The sequence below is a fragment of the Columba livia genome, chromosome 3, assembly GCF_036013475.1.
Source record: "Columba livia isolate bColLiv1 breed racing homer chromosome 3, bColLiv1.pat.W.v2, whole genome shotgun sequence".
Lineage (NCBI taxonomy): Eukaryota > Metazoa > Chordata > Aves > Columbiformes > Columbidae > Columba > Columba livia.
This window is the reverse complement of record NC_088604.1, coordinates 96699251-96716751: the sequence shown is the minus strand read 5'-3', so window position 1 is coordinate 96716751 and position 17501 is coordinate 96699251. Positions and strand designations below refer to the sequence as shown.

Sequence of the window (17501 nt, the reverse complement as noted above, 5' to 3'; positions counted from 1 at the left end):
AAAGAAAAGGGAATGTGACAGTCTTATTGCCATATGTTAAGAAAAGGCAAAAGAGCACTGACAAAGCTTTGAGAAAGTAATTTAAGAGGATTGGATTTTGAAGCACTTGTACACTTTGAACAGCTCCCTCTCTGCTAAACCCCAAGATTATTTCAGAAAATTGCCAAGCAACACAGAGGCCATATATTGTAAAGACTATATGATCCAGACATTTCTTTAAAAAATGAAAACAGGATCTGAAGGACAGATCAGGAAAATCTTGCTTTTCTGAGCTTCTGTTGCGTTTCTTGTCCCTCTGCTCCTTCCACAGACAGGATCCCCTCCCCTGCCACTCATATGCTTCTTGCTTCACTTTCTTGTTTGAAAATCTAGATGTTTTAAACTTTGTTTTTCATAAGCAGGTTGTTGGAAAAGTTGTTAGCTTCTGAAATGCAGTTAATCTTTGGACAAACAGACTTTAAATGCTGTGCTGTTGTCTAGCAACTATACTAAAAACAGCCTTCCATTTGTGTCCTGTGGGTAATCGCTGATTTCTTGGGGATTAAAGCTTAAGTAACACTCCAATCTAGGTGCATGCATCAGAGCACGACGTATTACAGCAGATTACTCCTCCTAGTACACAGCTTGCTTAACTGTTTAGAATCACAAGAGAAAACCAACAGCTGCAATGATAAGAAAATAAGCACTAGGCTGTCAAGTAATTAATATTTTTAGTTATGATGTAGGACATTTTATTGGCAGGCTCAAAAGGATTTCTGTCATACAGAAAGGTGGGGTGGCAGATAAGCTTCAAATTAGATCTCATCTAGGCTGAGTCTGAGTTATTCCAAATATGTCTTGATAGCTGCTGCCCAACAGAGTCTACACATTCTCTTGCATTTGCTGCCTCATGCTTCAGGTATGGAGTTTTACCTTCCAGTTTCACCACGCTGCAGTGGGATAACACAACTCACTTGTGGGCACAGAGGCTCAGGACTGATTGAACTGACTCTCTATGTGTTGTGAATACAATTTACTAGATGCATCTGCTTCCATAGATCACCGTCTGCTTAAGAGACTAGAAGCATGTACTATTGCTAAATCACTGCATTTAACACCTTCCCCAGTGAAGTAAGTTCCCCTGCAGCATGTACTGTCTTTGGCTGCTGATAGTCTCAGAATAATTCTGGGCAAAGGATGAATGGGGCAGCCTGGGGCTGGCCATAAGGAAAGAACAATTGTTCAGTTGAATTTAGATGAAATTTAAAAAAAAAAAAAAAAAAAAATCAATCACAGGCTCTAGATTTAGAATAAATCTCAGCATTTGTGGGATTAGTTTCAAATGTTGATCTCCCACGCTGAAGGAAATACAGGTCTGTGTGTGGGTAATGTTAAATATCTTTAGGAAAATGGGCGTTTAACTGAAGGAATTATGTTCAAGACATTTATCTCAAGATTTTCCTTAAGAATTCACATTTTAAAGAGAACTAGTTTGAGAAGATCTGAAAAATAACCTTATGCTGGGGTTCCCCACCCTCCCCTTGTGATGCTACTTTAACAGCTTGTTCGTGACCCACAGGAAACAACTAAAATCTTCCCTCAGTCCTGCAACACTCAGGCTTCCCAGGCTTTAAATATGCAGTCAGGAGGCAGCAGAAGCAACACACTCACTTAGCCTGGTCCAAAACCCAGTGTGCAAGAATGGGTAAATTGTCATAAATTGTCACTTGCCAAATAGCAAGTAATAGATTGAGAGGAAATTGTCTCAAGTTGCACCAGAGGAGTTTTAAATTGGATAGCAGAAAAATACGGAAAGGATTGTCAGGTATTGAAACAGGCTGCCCAGGGAAGTGGTGGAGTCACCATCCCTGAAGACATTTAAAAACCACATAGATGAGGTTCCTAGCTACATGGTTTACAGGTGGACTTGACAGTGTTAGGTTAATGGTAGGACTCGATGATCTTAAAGGTCCTTTCCAACCAAAACAATTCTATGATTCTATGACTGCCTCCCACTTTTCCCAGCCCAGCTGAGCTGGAGGAGCTTTTGTAGTTTTTGCAGCGTCAGACCCCTCTGTCTGCAGGCTCAAGTGGAGAAAGCGTGGGGAAAGTGAGGAGCAGCCTCCCTGAAGCAAAAGGCCTCCCCAGGGTCAAGCCAATGTGAGGGCTGCACTGTGCCAGCTTTTCTTTCCAGCTGCACCAAAAGGCATTTGTTGCTTGTGGCCAGTGTTTGAGTGCTTGGTATGTTGTGCAAGGGGCAACTTAAATGCTGGGTTGAAACCTACTTAGATACCAGTGCTTTCCATGTGCTGTCTGGGTGACCCAGGAAAGAATCTGTGGGTATAAGTGATATCTCAGGGAATGTGAGCTTAATTCAAATGCTCACAGGGTTCTCCTCTCTGAAACACCATCATTTCAGAAACCTTAATTCATAAGCAGTTGTTTTCAATGGGAAACGGGTAATGATCCTTACCTGTCTGTGGGATGTAGGCTTTAAGGTCTTCAAGGTCTTAGGATGTGGTGACAGGCCGATTTTTGTACCCTGCATCTTAGGTGTTTAAAAGAAGCATCTGTTAGACCCACCGAGGACACAGGCATCTTCCAGAGCTCTGTCTGCCCCAGAGTGGGAAGAGTGGGCACAAATTTATTTGGAAGGCATGACACAAACTGTGTGATCTCAGCGGGATTTGCTTGAGTTTTCAGTTCTTGCCTCCAGAGGATCTTCCTGCTGTTGTGCCCTCCAGTCTCAAACCCCCAAAGCAGTTTCACAGATATCCTTTTCGTCTTTCCTCCTGCTGATCTCTCCTGAAGGGGATGTATCTGATTAATATAGTATTTCTTGCACAATACGTAACATAAACTTTCAGTGATATAACTAGGTTATACACTGTATGGAGCAACAATTAGATTCACTATACGTTCTGTATTTGTATTAAAAGAAACTACAGCATTATCATCTTCCCGGCCACCCCCTTTTTAAAATTCCCTTCCAAATCAGTTCAAACCCCTGCATTGATTTCAGTAGACTTTGGAACAATCTCAGACTATGAACAAAGTCTTGGTCCTGTTGAATTTAATGGCAAAATTCCTGCTGTACTAAATTTTGGGCAGTACAAAATTCACTTTTGGATGAAAGAGAACAAGCAATTTGAAGCCCACTGGGACTAATGATGATCTGTCAGTCGCTGTTAGTTAGATTTGCATGAAACAATGTAAGAGAAAATAACAGATATTTGGATAAGACAGAGGCAACCCCCCTGAAAATATGCTGTGAAAGCAGTTTTGTCTCTAGTACTAGAGGAATTTTCATCACAAAATGAAGATCAGTGCTTAAAAAATTATTACCCCTGTAAAGGTGACGTTATGGACTGTATCAGCTTTTGAGAGGTGGTCATTTTAAAAGCCAACAACCTTGATAATGTCCTTTGGATATTATTGTTTGTTAATAGTGTACATTAGGAATCAAGCAATCACAGAGAGTGCAATTAAGCGCATAATCACAGATATTTTTGACATCTGTCTACTTTTAGGCTCCATGGCATTTTTTTGCATCTGCCCCCCTGCAGCCTAGTGTCTTCAATTAATTTATAATGACCATCTGTGTTGTAATTTTTGCTGCTCAGCTTGCCTTTCTACATCTGTTTTTTGGCTGGATACTTCGTGACGTTTTACCATTTTCACTCATAGAGCTAAAAATACGGAACTAATATCTGCTCAGTTACGATCTACTCAGTTCAGTTATGATAATCAGCCATTAAACAGACCACTGCATTTCTGTTAAATGACTCTTTATAAAGGTGAACAGAAAGGTGAGAAAGAAGCAACAACATTTTTAAAATTGCTGGCGCAGGTGACCTCTACAGAGAGGTAAAACCACCAGTGGTTCTGCCAGCTGCTACGGTGCATACCCTGAATCCGCAGCTTACAGGGTGTTTCAGAGAGAAGGGGCTATGTCATGGCTGGATGATTATTGGGTTATTGTGCTCTGGATAATCTCCACGAGTGCAAGTTGTTTTGAAGGCCATAGATAACTACACCCGCTGCATCAGGGTTAAGGATGCTCTGAAGCACACAAGGACCAGTGTACATCCAGCCCCTCACCACTGACTACAGTATACCAGAAGGAAAAAGCAGTTAAAGCTGACTGCACTGAGTGGGCAATGCATGCAGCAAAGAAGAAAGATTTGTAGTGTTTTACTTTCTAGTCCCACCAAGGTTAGGGGTATAGTGATCATACCACCTACCTACAGCAAAGGAAATGTTTTCTATTGCTTTCCCAGAGCCCTTTGAAATGTTTAGCTTAGGGGCTCATCCACAATAAATATTTGGCCGCGATACAAATATTTTATCTGAAGTCACTAATTCTGCCTCATTTTCTTTCATTGAATGTCTTTTAGTTAGTATTTATTTTAAGCAATCTTTTCCACTGCTGGCATTGTAAGCACCCCATGATTTTCTATGGCTTCGGGATCTCTAGGTTTTAGTAAACCACTGCAACTGCCATGTTCTCCTAAAAGAGGGCAGGAGAGCAAAAAAACAACATCGGAGCCTACTCAGATACAGTAACAGGCCTCTTATTCAGGAGCTTGTATAAGATTAAAGGAAAAAGGCTGTTTACTTCCCTTGTAAGAACATTATGGTATGTTTATCCAAGACAAAAGTCCTTGATGAAGTACAACCCTCTCTGCGCTAGTCCTATCCAACAGGTTTACCTGAGAAAGACCTGTATACCATGTTCTTTATCCAGCTGTGTCAGGGAACACAATATCCAAGTACCTACCTCTTTTGCTGACCCACAATACTATTTTCTGAGTTGACTTTTTTTAACCTTCTGGATCAGTGGTCCCTGATGACGTATCTCTTGGGCGAGATCACACCCACAACAGCTGAGGCATCAAACCCAAGCATTTAAGCCTTGCTGGGCACAGCCCTGTGCCCATGGCCCAGCAATAGCACGTGGAAGGAGAAAGGGGCAGCCCCACAGTGAGGTGGAAGAGAAAGAGATATTTGCTAGGGAAGACATGGTAACATTGTCATATTTTCTCAAATGAGCCTCAGCTACGAAAAGGCTGGAACTGCTGTTAAAGACTGAATGAACTTTCTCTTTTTTGCTCATAGTGCACTTCTGTGTGGGTGGGCTGACTGGATTTGAAGTAAACAGCAGGAAGAAGATCTTTCCAGTGAATGAAAAACTGCTTTGCTGAGGGAAAACAAGAGCTATAAAAATAGGACAAATAGCTCTGAAAGTGGCACTTTTCTGAGCAAGGTTTTAAGCCTATGAAAAATGCAATGTTCCCTGTGTGAGCCCCATTATATTCATTGACACACTTCACCAACTTAGCCAAAAACCAGCAGGCCCAGTATAACCCTACCACATTGTATTTTATTTTTGTCAGTGATTAAATGAGATTATTTGCTTGTGGTGGGACCCACGCAGAAGACAGCGGCAGCACGATTGCTACTGATTGAAGAAGTCCATCTTTCGTGCCAGTGTCAGAGATCTATGACTTTGACACTGAAACACGAAGGCTTTGCAGCTGAACATCACAGGGGCTGCAGCTGCGGTGTTAGTCATGTGCTCAGGTGAGTCAGGGTAGCATCTGATAAATTATGAAAAACAGCAGTCCCAAATGGACAGCACTACAAATTACAATTATGGTGAAATTTGATTGCCGTGGTGTGTCTTGGAAAATGTGCTGCTGAATAGAGCTTTACTCCGTCTATGTTACCAGAGTGCTGCTACTAAGCAACTGATGAGCCGAGTGCTGACTGATCAGATAGGTCATATCACTACAACAGTAGAAGAATCCTTGGTTTCAACTGCTAAATAAGGTATAGGAGAGATGAATGATTTTTCCGTTGTGAAGCTTATATGTCTACAAAGAAATGTTCCTGAAGATACTCCCAGTCATCAATGTCTCTGATTCATGGCAGGAATTTCCCAGGAAATTCACTGCATTGCAAATATAACAACTCATTTACCTGGGACCTAAGTATTTTCAAGATGGGGTTTGTTCTGTGTTAGGCAGAGTTGATGACTTTAAAAATAAATTTTAATAGATGACTTTTAATTAAAACTCAACAATGCTGTGTCAATCAGAGCATACCCTGAATGTTATAAAGCTCTGCAAACTGGGTAGTGTGCTGGGCTGGAGTTGAAGCTCAGGACAGACACATAATCCTCCACAAATAATTAGAGCAGAAAATGCTTCTAATCTCTTTGTTAGTCTGGTTGTGTTATTTGATCTAATAATAAACTAGACATTAAACAAAAAAAACCCCTCCTCATACATTTTAATTTAGACTGCACTGGGCATCTTCTAACCTGTAATTGTTTAGCTGGTCTATTTTGAAATGTAGGTTCCTCCTTCCCTCTGCTTTCATTTATGTATATGCTGTACAGACTGTTTCAGACAGTGGTCTGAAACGACACAGTCCTTTGGCTATGTAAGTACAGCATAAATAACAAGGTGTCAGATGTAGGCCCTAATTTATGAAAGCTTTTGAGCAGGGACTTGGTGGACTTGACACACACCCTCAGGTTTCACACGTCCAGGAGCGGTGGCACCAGTCCATGTGCCTGCCTTCACTGAGCCTGTAGCTCTGTGACCCTCTGGCGCAGCTTGACTCCCCTCTAATTTGGTGGGGGTTTGGCCAATGACACCGGGGACATCTCCGCACATTTTTGCACTGCAGGAAGAGGCAGAGTGAGGAGCCAGGAGCTCGCAGAGGTCCTGTCCCCTGACAGAAGGTGCCCCACAAGGTGCAGGGGGCTGCTCTGTGACTGCCCACGCCCCTGTGTAACCTCCTGTCTCTCAGGTGGTCTCCAGGCCAATTTTAACTCCTTTTTATCTTACTGACCCCTTATTAAATACAATTCTCTTCACTGTCCTCTTACTAAATAAAGTCACCTCTCAGGATTTCCAAAATCCAAGCGCCTCCCTCGCAGCTCCCAGTGCCTGGACACCTGCTTGTAACGTGCTTATTTCTCAGGTGAAGTGCTACATGGCCTGTCCTTCACCTTCCCAACGGCACAGCTGTCCCTCCTTATCCTCGTAGTCCGTGCCATGCCCTTCCAGCTCCTGTGTCGATGCCTTGTCCTTCTTCATCCCTCCAAACGCAGTGAAACCCGTGCAACTTCTGTGACAGAAGCCCCTTGGACAGCTGTAGCTATTACTGATCCCCCGGCAATAAGTAAATTAATCAGATCAATTTGCAGCACTGTTATTTATCAATGAAAATTCAATGTATAGAGGTAGGCCCGCGGGGGGGCTGTCGGCGCCGTCCCGGGACCGGGGCCGAGCGCGCCGCCCCTGGGCCAAAGCCGTTTAGCGTGGTCGCTATGGCAACAGCGGCTGCCGGCGTCAGGAGCGCCTGAAGCCGGCGGCAGCGGTTGGGCAGCGGCGGCTCCGCTCAACTTGGGCGAAGCGGCGGTGTTGAGGCGGCACTGCCCCGGCGCGGCCGCTCGCCTCAGCGTCGGCGGCGGGACGGGAGCGGGTGGCCGCGGTAAGGAGGAGGGGACGCTGCCGGCGGGCGGGCGGGGTGCCGTGTGGCGCCCGGCGGGACGGAAGCGGCGCCGAGCGGAGCGGACCGCTATGTGTCCTGGGGTTGGGGTTTCCCCTCCGGGCAGTTTCTGTGTTTGCCGCCGGTGTGGTCGTCGCTGCCCGGGCCGAGAGGCTCCTGTCAGGCGGCGGAGGCCGCGTGCTGCCCGCCCTGCGCCGGACAGAGCCGTTAGAGCCGTTGGAACCGTTAGGCGCGGAGCCGGGGTGGGCGACGGCCGGGGGGTGGAGGCGCGGGGCAGCGGGAGTCAAACAGCGACCCTGCTTTAGCGGCTTTACAAAATCCTAAACCTATGAACTGTGTTCATTTCGTCAAAGTGCCGGCTCAGCTGCAGATTAGAAAACCCCACGAAGTTCTCAGGTTTTGGAAGGATTTTTAAACAGGTGCCAAAGTCTGCCTAAGTCGAGAAGTGTCCGCTTCCCGACAGTAGCTGTATCTTCCAGAGGTACCGGACCAAGCCCCCATAGCTCAGCAGCGCTGCTGTAAACCCAGCTGTCATCCCTCGTCACCAGGGCTAATCCATACCCCGAGGTGGGTTTAAGCCTGCCATGCCAGTTCAGAGGGCTTGACTTCACGCCACGTCCTCTCTCTGGTACCCTCTTGGCTCGCTCTGGCTCCATCTCTCCACACAAGCAGCAGGAGCACTGCCCCCAAAGGTGAGCTGGGCTGGGTGGGCAAGGAAGGGGGCTAGGGGTGCTCCGACAGCTCTCCCAGGCTGGGCTCGGGCACAGCACAGTGGGGCTGCCTGCGTGGATTAGCACTGGGTAAGTGGTTACGTAAAAAACAGGCAGATGAGGAGGAAAGCATGGTTTATGCCGACCTGTGTTTACGCTACTCTTGTTTAGGGTCTCTCAGATTAGACACCTGCTCTATTAAGCGGCTTCAGTGCTGAAGTCCAACATGTAGTGAGATCAGCATGCTACCTCTGAGGTCAGTCAGATAGCTTTGGAGTTAAGGCAGTGTAACTGAGAAGAGACTACACTGTACATCTCTTAATGCTAACATATTAATTAACATCTGTCTTGACAGCATTCTTCAATGCTTGTCTGAGTGCTGTCTGTGGATGGGCCGTTGGTGGGTCATACAGGTATTGCAGGAAGAAAAGCATGAGCTTTCCCAGAGCTCTTCTGGTTGCTCCCTGTGCTATATGGAATCTCTACAAAGAGAGACTTAAGTTTTCATACTGTAAATGTAGCGTTCTTCTTTTGGGTGCTGATTTTAAAACTATGTGTATTTTAAGGAACTGTCACAAGGGCCAGACTTTAACACTGGTCCTAGTATTATCCAATACAGGGAAAACTCCAACATAGGTTAATAGTTCTGCAGTGAACTGAGACAGAGTAATATTTTGGGGATCTCCAGTAAGTGTTCTTTCTTATAGATACTGTAAACAAGGTTCAGTACTGAGTAGAAATGTACAGGCACCAGTTAAAATGCATTCTCACCTTACGATGCAATGAGTTACTCCTGCTTTCACAGTGGAATCAGTCCTCAATCTGGGTAGAAAATGCACATTTCACCCACCCATTTTCGCAGCACTTAGTCTGATCTACATCATAACATATGATAAAAAAAAAAAGTCAGTGGACCCGACAACAGGTGAAATATGCTTTTGAATTTCAAGCGCTTACTTTGTAAAATTTTATAGGTGTGTCTGCTGTGAATGACAGTATTAGAAACTCCAGTTTGTGACATTACTACCCCTTTGATAATGTTGTGTAATGACAATTACAGTAAAATAGAGAAAGATGAGCAGGGGATCTCTCTGAGTTTTACTTTTGAGAGCCTTTTGTGCTGGAGCAGCCTTCCATCAGATGCTATTGCTGCTTTATTGCAGGAATATTTTTTTGTGGTTAGAGCACTTTTAATAACAGGAAAGCTACATGTCTGTGTTACTTTCTGAACTCTCATTTACATGGCTGAGTGAATGGTGAAGAATACTTTAGGTCTCTCTGTCCTGACTGGAAACCTGACTTCATAGTCTGCAGAGATCAAAGTAAGATAGAGAATTGAAGGTGTGTTTGACCCACCATAGCAAGGTAGTAATATCTGAGCAAAATATAGGAGCTTTAATAACAAGTTAGGCAAACTTGTATATCAGTATGTTTTAACTTCCTGGATTCAGTAGGCTTAGGTAACAGTCCAGTATAAGTTTTATATGATTGAGTGTTTTTATTGTTGCTATTAGAAAATATTGTTTAAAGCACAAGTGGGAATTTGGCATGAAAATAGTCCTGTTTTCCAGCAGATGGAACTCATTTGGTTTGATAAGTAGACAAACTGTAAAATGCTAGTCTGCTTCATAAGCAGATTTGAGTAACACCCACCCTTTCACTTCTGCAGATAACACGAAGATTATTTGCAGTAGAGTCCCAGACATTAGTAGAGCTCTAGGCTATTGGGCCCTTCCTTCGCTTTTTCTTTAAGATCTGTAGACTGGGTTTTCATCTGGAGTTAATCAACACTGCTCTTTTATTTATTTCAGTGAAGCAAATCTGTTTTATATTAGTGCAGCTCTGCTGAAGATCATGAAGCTGTACTAGTTACATCAGCTACCTCTTCTCTTCATGTTTTGACTGCTGATTGAAAAACACCTTTCTCATTCATACCTGAACCTGGAGCACAGTTCATGCTAAATTCTTGATTCTTTACTCCTCTGCAATCAAAGTGCAGATGTAAAATGCAACAGATAGACTTGTTTCATAAAAGACTGAAGCTCTAAGAATGTATTACAAACTACACAAATGCTGGGGAGGTGAGAGCAGTACTTTTGGTGTGTTCTCAATTTTAAAGGGTTTCCTTACAAAAATCTTCGAGGGCTACTAGCTGTAGAAAATGTGTGCCCAAAATACCCATGTGCACCATAACTGTTGTGGTATTTTTCAGAAGGCTACTCCAGGTTTCTTTTGGTAGAAATGGTACCAATTTTGTTTCTCTTTAGTCTTGCAGCACTTTGTGATATGCTCTGTCCTTCTGTTATGCTTCCCAGCAGTGATTTTTACAGTTGTGCACATTCACAAATGGCTTAAGCGACTTGTAACTCTCTGTGGCAATTACACCAGATAAAGAGCCAGCCCATTTCTAAAATGCTGAGAATGCAGAGTCTGCCAGAGAAAAACTAATACAGAAATTAGACAGTATGCCAAACAGCAGCATGCTTCTTGCACATTTTTGAGAGTGCTTGTCATTCAGCAGCAGCCTCTGACAGCAGCGGGAGCTGTCAGCCTGTGGCAGGCTGATCGGACCAGAGCACTGCCCTGCTAGGGGCAGACAGGCATTAGCTGGCCTGCAGGGTCCTGCTGCGTGCCACAGTGCCTTGTCACATTTAGCTTGCTGTTAAACACCGCTGTGAAGCTCTTTTTGCTGTCCTTAAACACCTGAAGCCATGAAGACTTGACAATAAATCATGTTGCGTTTAGAGTGTTGGCTTGATCCCCTATACTTCTGTTATTTAAAGCTCCTTGCTACTTGTAACAGGGTCATGTCTACGCATATACTTTAACCACTGTTATTTTTTTTTTTTTTTTTGTCCAGAAATAGCTTGTGTCTATCACAAGAGAATCAGTATGTAAAGCAAAACATGGGTTCTCTGCTGTGGTCTATAAGCAAATCCCGAGTATCCCCAGGAGCTCTCTCTCTCTTTATTCTGCAGGTCAGAATGAGCAATGCTGCTGTATTAATATAGTGATATTTGCATTGCTTTTACTTTCTTGATTGAAAAGCTCTATCTACTGCCTTTTCAGCATTAATTGCCTCGTAGGAACTTTGGGAGATAGATGTTGGTTCTCAGGCTGAGGTTATAATAATTTCCACTGAGATTACAATCACATGGCAAGTAGCTGTAAACACTGTAATCTTCCCTGCCACTAAACAAGAAGGGAGACTTCAGACAGATAGGAAGTAGGATTCTTTGGGCCCTGGTAAGTTAAAAGTCTCTGTAGGGAGAGGATAATGGTATGTAACTGCAGAGAAGCAGCGGAGGATGGAGAGCAGGGATTCTTTTGGAAAGATATGGTGGACTATATAAATAAAATTGAGATGATGTTGGTAGCAGTTTCTTAATTAGAACTTGCTAAGATTCTTTGTTTAAAATATCTTGATCACAGGAGAAATAAAATTTGGGGTTCCTCTATGATGCTGTTGCTACTCAATGTTGCTTCATGGTATAGCTAGCAGCGTAGTCATGACCACAAATTCTGCCTGCGAAGCTGGTTAAATGTTGCATCATTTAGCACATACAGACTTCAGAGATGGGTGTAGCCCAAACAGCTTTAATCTAACTATGATTTTCAGTCCGGGGAGATACTAGATACTCTTTGCTATTTGAAGGACACTGGACTTTTCTGTATAGTGTGATACAAGCTTCACTAAAGACACAAATTTTAAAAAAAAAGCTCACATTATCTGTTTTCCCCATGACTGTATGTCTTTTTAAAAGTACAATTATGAGCGTAATTTGAGGATGGAGCTTGTCCCACTTTTTATAAATTATTTTCCTTGTTTGTCACCCTCTGATCTGATGTGTGGAAAAAGGTTGGCTGGGTATCTTGCATTAACAGATTCTGTCTCTGCTCTCTGACTGCAGTAGTAAGGAACTCCCACCCACAAGAAGGGAGGGAAGGCATTTCCCAGCTTCTCAGTCCAGTTTGTTGGTATGCTTTATCTGGATGACAGTGGATTTCCTGGAACTCTATATATAGCCAGCTGAATGACAACATCTCCTTTGGCATCACTAGACTTTGGATTAGACTCCTACCTGTCCAGCCCCTTAAGACTTTTCTCCTTCTGCTCTGACACAACTACCATACCCCTAGGACTACTGAGAGTCACTAGGGGTTGTCAGTAGTACTCCAGGACTGACAGACTCTGAAGGTAAAAGCAAACCACGGGAGACTTGTCAAACTGAGGACAAATCTTTATAGATAGCATCCATCTGTATTCTCTCTCTCTCTTCCCCTTTCCCTCCCCCAAATGCACATTTCCCACCCTCTGCCTATTCCTTTTCTGTCCTGGATGACACTGGAAGCCAGGAACCAGGAAAAGGATCAATGTAAAGGGAATTTTTTATTCTCAGAAGTTCATCTTCCACAAGGCAAACAGGTCCTGCTGATTGACTCACGGTTTACCGGAAAGCAGCCTTGCAGTAACAAGTCTTAGCAAGTGGTGATCTAGCCTGCAAGAGCCTGAAGGAGTCTGATGTCTGTCAGATTATATGAACAGCCTGCTCTTGGTTACAGAACAGCCAGAGAGCAAGCTACAGAAACATATTTCCTTTGTTAGTAAAAGAGTTAAGAAAGGCTGAATTCCTGTTTTAGGAAAGTGAAAAGACAAATAAGGAATGTGGACTTTGATATTTCTGATGATTCTTTGGTGCATGCTCTGGAGCAAGAAGAGGAAATTGCATGGGGAAATATGAGAGAAGGTAAAAAGTGGGAGATGAGGTGAAATTGTACAGAACATGTGTGAGAAGAGAATGGAGAAAGCTGTACAGTACATGAGAAGAAAAATGCAGGAATTACTGACAACATGGAGAACAAAAATGAGATTTGGAGAGTGGCAAAAAGCTTCTTTAGAAATAAGGCTAACAGGAAGCTTTTATACATGAAAAAGTCTTAGAGGGACTTAACTCTAACAATCACTAAAAACTGAAGCAACTCCTCAGAGGCTGTGTGAGACAGTGACGTATTCCAGACTCTAACATAGCTAAAGTAAATGCATGTGTAAAACTCTCTGAGGTGACTTGTCAGACTTGCAATCAATACTGCAAGGGGAAGGTTTGTCTTCTAGACAAAGGTTTATGTCAGTTCCCAGGATAGCCTCTCAGAAGGAACCAGAAAATGGACTAATTGTACAATATAAAGATCTGTATTCAGATGAGGCATTGTCTCCTCTTTTAACAGTTTTAACATGGATGCTTCCAAAGTGTAGATTTGTCCTTTTCCCCAACAAGAAGGTCAAGCTGAAACTTTTGCCTTCCCTAGTTGCCCACATACTGCCGACAGTCCTTTGAGTCTTTCCTGATAGGAAAGCCATTTTGAGTCATTTAATGATTAGCCTGCATGTGAACTTTAAATTAAAAGCAGCAGCTACAATTAATGGAGCCCACAGTTATCTTCTGCAGGCTGCTAAGACCAGTAGTGGGAATAGTGGTGGCTTGTCAAGCCTGCTAGATACAGTTGGCCAGTTTCCAGCTCCCAAAAGGAGGAGATGATGGATGAAAGATGGGAAGAAAACAATCTCATACGAACAAGACTCCCTTAGGAACAGCCAGCACAAGCTGCCATTGTGTATGAAATGCTTGCATGGTATTTTCCTTCATTTCAGAACAGGCTATTTAAACTACAGGTGAGGTGCTTTGCTTGGGTTAGACCCTTATGTGGAAGCAGATTTTTTGAGTAATGTACGGGAGACAAGTTGAAGCCCCATTCAGAGTCAGTGGTATCCATGTTCTCATATCAAAAGCATATCTGCCTGTTAGTGGTGCTTTATGAAAGCTCTGGGACAGGGCAAAGCTCAGGTTCAGCAGGCCTTGCTCAAACAAGGTGTTAAAAATATTCTTCTGATTGTCCTCTGCAATACTAGTACTAGATAAAAAGATTCTCCTCATGCAGAACTACTTGCTTTGAGGGAGACCTGTGAGATACAAACATGAAGGCAAGTAAGAACAGCCCAAGACCATGAGAAAGCCAGGGTAGGTCAAATTGGAGCCCAGGTCTCATTGCTTTCTTTCCCAGTTCTGATCACTAAATTCCCCTCTTGCTCCTCTTACAATGAAACAGCTGGTGAGCTAGAAATAACTGGAATGACATTCCTCAGCTTCACAGTTATACTGCTTTATACTGATTTACCCCTAATGCCACTGAAGTCAGCAGAGTTAAACCACCGTGAGGCCAGGTCATAGCTAGAATGACTGTAAAGTAATCTAACCCTTGGCTGGTAAAATACAGAAGGGCATGCTCACCTTCATCAGCTGAGGGTGCAAACAGAAATAATAATGATACCTTAATTGGTCAGGTACCAGTAAAAGCTTATGAAAAATTGCTGTTGTCACATAAGCTGAAAAGAAACAGGAGACATAATTTACAACAGCTTGTGGTCTGTTCTGCTGCTCACTTTTGCTAGCACGGCTCACCTATGCAATACATAAAGGGTGATAGGACTGAGGAAAATGTCTGAATTTTTAAGGATCTTTATCCTTAATAATGTGTAATGGTGAGTGGAGGCCACCATGTAGCAAGATCCAGGTACATGTTAGGATGGTGGGATTATGGAGTCGAAGCTGTCAGTACATCAGCTCCAGCCTGCGTTCATTCAGGTGTCTTGGGGGAGGAAGTCAGCAGCAGGCAGCCAGGCCACTGTGTGGTGATTTGAGAGCTGTTAGGTGGAGTCACCCTGGCGATGGAAGCAAATGAAAGGACCTGCTGCTCCTACTCCTACAGAGCACAGAGATGAGATAGGAGAAGGATTACTTCCAGCAGCTGCCGACTACCGTTGCTGTCAAAAGGATGATCATAGCTGATACTCCAGGGTTAAAACAGTCACTACAGTGATCTCTCATGTATAAGAACTGTAAACTAGAAAAGGTGTTAACGTTTATACAGTCTCAGAAGAGTACCCAGGGCCTTCCACACCTAGATAGCTAGATCCTGTGAAAGTTTTCAGCCCTTTTATGTCTTCCTTCTGAAGAAACTGGTATTGCTTGCTGGGAGAGGTAGGATACAGGACTAGAGAAACTAGTCCTTTGATGCAGTTTGGCAAACTTCTTGATTCTAGAAAAGTCTGAGCATTAGACCCTGAAATAGTTTCAGACTTGGAACACTGTACTGACTGTCCAGGCTTTTGGAGCATTTTCTGTTAATGGTATGACATATTTACATTTTTGAGAGAGAACAAGGCTACATGGCAAAAAGGTGATAAAGGCATGAAAGCAACTGAAGCAGCCTTCTCATCTGCCATAGATGGTGATGGTTTTCCAGGCACTGAAGGCAGAATCGTACTGACCATTGCTCTTCTAGGGAGTCTGGACCTCATAGCTCTCAGCTTTAGTAAAAGTGCTAGGTAGTTATTAGCTTCTGGTGACTTGTACTGTGACTACAGGTTCTAGGCCCCAGTACAGTAGCTTAAATCAAAAGAATATTTTTCTCCCTTTTATATCTTTGTGTCTCTCAGTAGTGAGAATTTGCTCAGGCCTTGCAGAATCAAGCTCTTTAATCTGTTGCCTTCATGTTAACTTTTGATGCCATATCCTGATTGGGATGCTGCCAGGACAAGCCTTTTGGTAATCCCAGCTGCAACCATTATGTGCACCACCCCTTCTCCCTGGGGGCTAATGGAAGGGAGCAACAAGGCATGTTAAGTGTGTTGTGTGAATAAACAGATGCTGTTTTTCTCCTGTTTGGGTCCCCAGTGCCTGCTTTGGACTCCATTGTGTTTAAATACAAATACAATAGTAAGTAGCTTTGTTCCACGCATTGTCCTCTTGAAGTGATTGGACAGGTGGGGGGAGTTAATTCCATCTTTCAATGAGGTATTGGTGCAGTTTGTTCTGCCTGCTAAGTGCTGCATAACTCCCCAGCAGCAGAAACCTCTCACTTAGAAGTAATACCAGTTTAAACCTTGGTATGCTGCCACTTCCCCCCCCAGCCTGGCCTGAGGTGCTGGTGGTAGTGCCTAAGGTGTGCTGTTCCAGCATGACTGATAGTTGAACTTCAGCTTGCAGAGGATGATGCAGCCTCTCCTGCATGCAGTAATTCTTCTGCTGACCTTGTAGTTAATGCAACAGTTGCTCCTGCCAGTACTAGCTATGTACAGAGGAGCTCTACCACTTACAGCAGCAGCAAACCTGCCCACATCACCTCTCTGCCCTCCTTCCCCTGAGGATACCCTTCTAGCTAGAACATGGCTCCCAGCAGTAGTTTGACTCCATGTGTTGAGTTTTTTGCATGTAGGGTGCTGCAAGGTCATGGTCTCCCATGAGGGTCCAGACAAGCAAGCTCTACACCCAGCTCTTCTATGTGGGCAGGAGATTGCTCCCCCAGCCTAACCTGGAGGGAGCAAGGTATCCTTATAACTTGATTTCAGACCCAAGAACTGTGACTATCACTTTAATTACATGGTGACTGGAAGTTCAAGGGAAACAGGGCCTCTTCACACTTTGTCTTACCCTCTACACAGGTTTGATGTTATGGGTGAGATTTCTCAAGGTGCTCAGCACCAATTAGTTCTAAGTGGCTAATCCAGCAACACTTCTAGGTGAACAGACTAGAGGGGTGTGCGGGGAGAATCTTCTCAGCTGAGGTATGTTGATGATGGCACTGTTCTTTTTCTCTCCCTCCCTACGCTCAACCCACTCCCAATGAAGACACACAGAGCACTATGTCACTGGCATCGTGGTTCAGGTGGAATGAACCCCCAAACCGCATTTCCCAGAGGAACCCCACAGAAATGGTGGTTGAGACACTAATGATGGAGCTAAGCTGGCAGACCAAGCAGGCAGAGAAGCAGCAGCGAGAGCGGGAGAACGAGTATCGCAAGATCAAGACTGGAGTGGACTATGGCTGGCTGGTCAGCTATCCAAAGCAGAGCTATGATATCAGCCCAGGAGAACGGCTGCAGCTGGAGGATATGTGTGCCAAAATACCTCCTTCCTACTGTGGGCCTGTCATACTCAGGTACAGTAAAAGATCTGATGATACAGACCTTTCCCACTCTCCTCTTTATGGCATGTGAGGAGGGGGAGTGAGAGTTGTTAAGACTAACGGAACAGAAATTGGCATCCTGTATTGTAAGTCATGTTGTGACAGTGTCTTTGTGAAAGAGGAGAAATTTCACGTTTCAAGTCAGTTTAACTTGGTATCATTTCCTCCAAAAGCTACAAAATGCCACTTCCCTCTGAGTCTGGGTTGAGTAGTTTGTGCTCCTGAATAGCCAGAGAAGTTCAGTCTTGCCTGATAAACAGTTAG

General features: G+C 43.9%; 1 protein-coding gene across 3 annotated transcripts in view; it reads left to right on the top strand.

Moving 5' to 3' along the window:
• The window catches only part of RD3 (RD3 regulator of GUCY2D), a 42729-nt gene that overhangs the window by 13834 nt on the left and 11394 nt on the right, over positions 1-17501 (top strand). Inside the window, exons 1-3 of one of the 3 annotated variants that reach the window (XM_065058392.1) lie at positions 7347-7485; positions 7985-8195; positions 16901-17210. In XM_065058392.1, the coding sequence (XP_064914464.1) occupies positions 16915-17210 (296 nt within the window). In that variant the 5' untranslated portion in view covers positions 7347-7485; positions 7985-8195; positions 16901-16914. Of the gene's footprint in view, positions 1-7342; positions 7486-7984; positions 8196-16900; positions 17211-17501 lie in introns of those variants that run through there. The other 2 variants (XM_065058393.1, XM_021280676.2) reach the window with 2 other exon arrangements.